Source organism: Scylla paramamosain, chromosome 27 (genome assembly GCF_035594125.1).
Source record: "Scylla paramamosain isolate STU-SP2022 chromosome 27, ASM3559412v1, whole genome shotgun sequence".
Taxonomy (NCBI): Eukaryota; Metazoa; Arthropoda; class Malacostraca; order Decapoda; family Portunidae; genus Scylla; species Scylla paramamosain.
Window position 1 is genome coordinate 7,510,196 of NC_087177.1, and position 6,257 is coordinate 7,516,452.

Consider the following 6,257-nt stretch of genomic DNA (forward strand, 5'->3'; position numbering starts at 1 on the left):
TTCATTTAGTTATAGTTTTATCTCTTTTTCCTTTCTTGTGTGTTTTATGAAGTATCTTTCCGGTGCTTTACTTCAACAAAGATTTGAATAAGACCCAGGATGAATGAGTGACACACAGGGGACTTCCACGCTATGGCACACAACTGGTATGATTATATATGATGGCAGTCATTCTTAGTTTAATCCAACAGTGTATTACATCCTATGATCGAAAATCACGTCCACGGTGCGGCATCATTTAATATTTCGTTTATGTGAGTAGTTATGATTAATAATCGAGCAACATACAAATGGATTGCCGTGTGTAGCACTACTGGCTTCTTGCATCTTCCCTTACATTCTTGTGGTCTTGTGCCACACTCATTTTCATCATACTTAGGATTTTCCTCTCATTCTCAAGCCCTCTGGTCTGATAAGAACCTATTAATTAACAGGTTTTATAAAAAAAAAATGTAAGCATATCAGAGGACTTAAGACTGACGGAAAACACAACAGTGGAACTGAGTGTAGAAGCTTAATCGGCTTTTGACAACGACTGCACATGGACAGCTGATGTATATGAAAGTTTTTCAGTGTGGTGAAAAAATACCTGCGATCTTTATTTTTGAAGAAAGTCAACACATAATGAATGTTGTAGCAAGCCACACGCCTCCCTTCCTCACCAACAGGAAACCAAGACCCACTCATCTTTTAAGCAGTCTGCTGGATGAAATAGTTTAAGTTTGCCGGGGTAGTTCACGTGATAATCCCATATTCTAGATTTGGGTTGTTTGTGTTACAAGGATACTAGTTAAAGCCTTCCTTCCATATTTTCATATATATATATATATATATATATATATATATATATATATATATATATATATATATATATATATATATATATATATATATATATATATATATATATATATATATAAATTGCGATACTTGTATCTCTAGCTTTTCTTCCCCAGACATGAGAGTGACAGAACTGTCGGTGACGCAGGATCGCACCCCGCCGCTGTCCTAATACAGTAACAAAAGCTGTCGGTGATGCAGAAATTACGTGTTGCTACGCCAAGCATTCTCACCTAATGATGGAGAGCGGAAAGGCAGCATAAACGTTTCCGCCAATTATACACACTCCCTGGACGTGCTTACATCATTTGTTTACGCGAGGTGCGGTGTGTACGTCATGTCTGGGGAAGCTTCTATGGTACGTTGGAAGGTTCACGATCGGGACTCTGGGGAGAGTGAGTCATAAAATGTGGCAGGCATTCCATCACTCAGGACAGAGCAATTACATTCCCTGAGTGTGGGTAAGTTGTAAATTAACTCCAGAACACATTCTCTTTGCATCTTTTTGTTTGGTTAGCATCCCTGGCAGACAGCTCAGATGAAGAGTAACAGACGACCTACCACATCGCACCAGACTTCGGTACTAATTAAAAGATGGTGTACTAAATAGACCGCAGCGCCCCGCCAGCCTCCATCACCACTTCCTTCACCAGTTCTGAGAGAAGCTTATGAAGCTCTTTCCCTAGAACTTCACCAGATTTAAAACTGCCCGATCTTTCTTTATGTATTAGATGAAGCTTGAACAGCTTTCAATCTCGTGTCAAAATATATCTTTCATGTCACACTCAATTAGTGCTAACATTCTTGAGACTTTTTAATGTTTAATTTATTTAATATATTTCTTTTTATCATTAGCCTTTATGGGCAAATATTTTCCTTCTCATATTCTGTCACATTTTTATAAATAATTGGGAAAATATTTGATTTTGAAACTTTTTAGAAACATCTTTTTTTCTGGTTACCTGCTTATTTTTACCTCCCGATACCTGGTGCAGTTGTCTGTCAAGTAGGACGCCTTGTGCAGCTAAGTTTAAACAGATTGAAATGTCTAAAAATTGGGCTTGCATTTTTCCCAAAATGTTCAATGCTGACCAGTGTTTGGCATCCTGGCAGAGATTTGCTGCTGGTTCTGTTACCAGTGTTGCTCTGCGGCATTTCACTTCCTGCCATTCTCTACATCCCCCCTACCGTCTCTCTCTCTCTCTCTCTCTCTCTCTCTCTCTCTCTCTCTCTCTCTCTCTCTCTCTCTCTCTCTCTCTCTCTCTCTCTCTCATATATATATATATATATATATATATATATATATATATATATATATATATATATATATATATATATATATATATATATATATATTTGTGTGTGTGTGTGTGTGTGTGTGTGTGTGTGTGTGTGTGTGTGTGTGTGTGTGTGCTGCATAAAAAACTTTGTTTAGCCCATAATATTTGTAGCCTTTTACTATTACAAAAAAAACAAAATTTATTGTTATCATTATCATTTTTATTATTATTATTATTATTATTATTATTATTATTATTATTATTATTATTATTATTATTACTATTATTATTATTATTATTATTATTATTATTATCATTATTACTGGTAGCCATTAGTATTACACAAACACATACAAACACACACACGCACGCACACATATAGTATGTTAAACTACATCATAGTTTTATAATCCGTTTATTGGTTTCGCCCTCAGATTTTCAGAGCAGGATTTGCTACACAAAAAAATAAATAAATAAAATAAAATAAATAAATAAATAAATAATGATAAAAAATAAATAAATAAATAAACAGAGCGAGGGCAAGAGCAAAGTCCCCGGACACCCCAGCCACACCTTACCCTGAGGCAGAGCAAGGGCAGCGTTGTCGCCGGGCGCCGCACCTCGCTTACACGGAAAGGAAGACTCACTACCGCCATTGTAGCGAGATACAAACTCACCTCATCCGCTAAGTCCTTGAGGGGATGAAAGGGTGGCTGGGAGCTGCTGCCGGAGAGTTGCTGCTCGGGAACGAGTCGTTCCAGAACCTTTAGGGCATGATCCAGGGCTGGCCAGTCACCCTTCGCGCTGAGCAGCAGAACTCTAGCTCGCTGTTTCTGGATCATCTGATCTTGGTCTTGGCTCGAGCCGGCCTCAATGCTGCTCGTCCCGTCATCTGCATCCTTCCCTCTGTCCTGTTCGCCACTGTCAACGCTACCACGACGCTGCCCGCCCTTCCCCTCGCCTTGGCGTCCGTTGTCCAGGCTGCCACGCCTGCCGCCTGCATTGGTTTGGCGTCCTCGTCCCGTGGACGTTTGGGTGAGGGGCAGGCCGCCCACGGTGGCCACGTCAGGGCCCGCAGCACCTGAAGGCTGGCCACGCCGCCCGCCTTCGCGACCGTAATCATCGCCGGCTTGCTGACTCAGCCGAGAGTTCTTCATGCCCTTGGAGTCATACACCTGCGTGCCATAACGCGGTCTGCCGCCTCGCTCACGATCCGGGGGCCCGCCGTCTGGCGGACCCGATTGTCTTTTATCAGACATGGCGGTACTTTCCAGCTACTCTACTAGCACCGGACAGCTCACTAGAACCACGGCCATCATTGTCACCTTGCCGTGAATTCCGCCAGAGTAGTGGGGCCCACGCTCCCTGTGTGGTGTGTCCCGGGTTCCGTGCGACCACTCTGCGACCAAACGATCAACTGCTGCCTGGCGGTCCGGCCCACGCCACCTTGGCCCCTCTCAGTCTCTCCCCCCTCCCCACCAACGCCACCACACCACCACCACCACCACCACCACCACCACCACCACCACCACCACCCCTCGTTATCATGCATCCACCTGAGCCATAACCAGCGCGCCTCCCGGGGATGAACAACGCCCACCACACCGGCGTGCTGAGGCAGGCTGTGCCACGCCACCCCTGGGGAGATGGGACGCCCATTACTTGCACCATTCCATGCCTCTGGGCGGTGAGGAGGTGCTGCATCTGTTGGTTTATGAAGGTCATGGGCTGGTGGGTTGTGAAAGGGAGACAGGAAGGGGCCTCCCAATCTATGGCAAAGCTTTCTGTTTACCTCTCCTTTCCAATTTTCTGAAGTTTTACATATCATTGTGATGGGGTTGTAAGGAAAACCTTTAACGTGATGATGATAATGATGACGATAGTGGTGGTGGTGGTGGTGGTGGTGGTGGTGATGAGGCTGATATTACACGAACAGTTTTCCCTACGCAGGCATTAGGTGAACACCAGGCATTTTATGAGTGGGGACGAAAGCTGGAGGTGATGCAGAGCCGCTGGCTGGAGGTGCGTGTCAGGAGGTTGGTCCTCACACGTGCCTCATTACGCCATGACACAGCGGCCATCGGAGGGGAGGCGAGGTCTGGGGCGGAGGGAACAAAACTCCCCACCTTACCTCGGTAGTAATTCTTTTCCTCGCGACGCGGTATGTTGGGGCAGGTTACATGCGGACCACCTGGCAAAGGTAAACACTGACTCAACTTTCCTTGTCGGACTTTTCTCTCGCCATGGCAGTGCTCACCCAGATCTCACGCGTGTCATTAGAATACTGGGACGCATCGATAAAGCCTAAATTACGAGGACAATAGCGCGTAAAGGTAACAGTGAAATACAAAACTGATGAGCCTGATATGAGCTGAATTTTGCCATGTCAACTACCTCTCACTCTGAGGCAGGTGCCGATGCGATGCGCGGATCAGGCACCATTTTCCATTGCCAGATATTCATTTATGGAGAGAGAGAGAGAGAGAGAGAGAGAGAGAGAGAGAGAGAGAGAGAGAGAGAGAGAGAGAGAGAGAGAGAGAGAGAGAGAGAGAGAGAGAGAGAGAGAGAGAGAGAGAGAGAGAGAGATTGTTATTGACTCGTTCCTTTTCCTTTTGATTGGTCTCCTTTGATTGGTTCCTTTTCCTCGATCTTGAAATGGTTCTAACGCTGAAAGCAGGTTCCAACAAAGGTGTCTTGCTGTGCTTCTAGACAAACGAAATCAATAATAGTAGTAGTAATAATAATAATAATTCACGTATAAGAACAATAATAAGGTGTCTTACAGGGATTATCCTAATGAAACTTAATGCTGTGTAACCTTGCCAGTCAATCAAAACAGTAATCGTTCAAAATCCTCCTAATGGCATTGCGTGGAAAGTAATGCTTCCTTGATTCCTGCACAAATACCAGCGTAACTTGTCTCTCGATCCCCACCTCGGCAAAACCTGATAAGAGTTAAAAGTGTTGCAATAGTCAGTTTTTTCTCCTCTTCTTCAAGTAGTATCAGTTGCCTTCCGTAAGTTATCTTAAGTTAATAAATCCCAAACAAGCTTCAAAGATAAATAAAAAGATCGGAGGTACGCGACACCAGTTGACTTCGCCTGGTTGTATTGTGGAAGGCAATGTGAGAATAGATGGTCAGTTCATTTTAAAACATATGGCTGTGCCGTACGAGTGTTTGGGAACAATAGTTACTGGATTTTTTTTCTTTTTGTGGGGGAGTGTGTAAATAATAATGAGGTATTGTGCAAAAGGGGAATAACTTAGAAAAAAAAAAAGGACAGTACAGTGTGACGATTGGCAAGTTTCTGCAGCCGTTAGGTTATAGTGGGTAATGACAAACAAGATTACGAATGGCTGTGTAGGCTACATTAGTATGGTTATATTTTCTTAATCGTACTTGATGGGAGAGGCAACATTACGTGAGCCTCCTGGCCTCAGCGCATCGCCTGGAAATTTCCCCCATCACCCCTTCCCTCCGCTCAGCTGCTCTGTACTTGCTTAACACTTCACCATGATTTACACATTCTTTGCAATCCCCATGACCCATACATGGAGGAGAGAGAAAACAAATGATGTATTAAAAATTCATATCAGACCTGATTAACATTCCTTGAAGTGAAAAGTTTAGTAATTATTTCATTAGTTGAGAAGGAAGACTCGGATGTAAAGTATAAAGAAATATTGAAAGTTTATACGGTGATATGTGGACCAACCTTGAATTGGGCGTTGTCTGTGTCATTTCCTGCCGCGGAGGCGCTGCCGCGTTGCCCATAACTCCTGAGTCCCCCGTCAAGACGGTCCGGAAAGAGCCTCTGAAAAGATAGAAAACCAAATTCATGGGACACTTCTTTAAAAATGTTCCGCCTTGCGGTAATGCACCACTGATATCACGGCACCGGCGCGCCGCGCGAAAGGTTGCAGGTCAGCATCGTGCTCTGAGCGAGGTCCGACACAGAAGGAATCTCACTGATATATTTTCTTCTATTTTTCCTTATCACATGAATATTTCGCAAGTATAATACATAATTAGTGAGAAAATCGAATAACGTTTTATTTTATTTTTTTGAGAAAAATATTTGAAGGAAAACTCCCAAGCAAGCAAACAAATTCGGTGCCATAACCGTCCCAGCCCTC

The 6,257-nt window shown here is 43.6% G+C and overlaps 1 protein-coding gene across 3 annotated transcripts in view; it reads right to left on the bottom strand.

Annotated features, from left to right (window-relative positions):
• Nucleotides 1–4,571, bottom strand: part of LOC135114118 (serine/threonine-protein phosphatase 6 regulatory ankyrin repeat subunit C-like) — a 92,414-nt gene extending 87,843 nt beyond the window's left edge. For all 3 annotated transcript variants that reach the window (XM_064029829.1, XM_064029828.1, XM_064029827.1), the window contains exon 1: nt 2,798–4,571. In XM_064029829.1, coding sequence (XP_063885899.1) covers nt 2,798–3,379 — 582 coding nt within the window. In that variant the 5' untranslated portion in view covers nt 3,380–4,571. The remainder of the gene's footprint in view (nt 1–2,797) is intronic.
• Nucleotides 4,572–6,257: the final 1,686 nt, after the last annotated feature.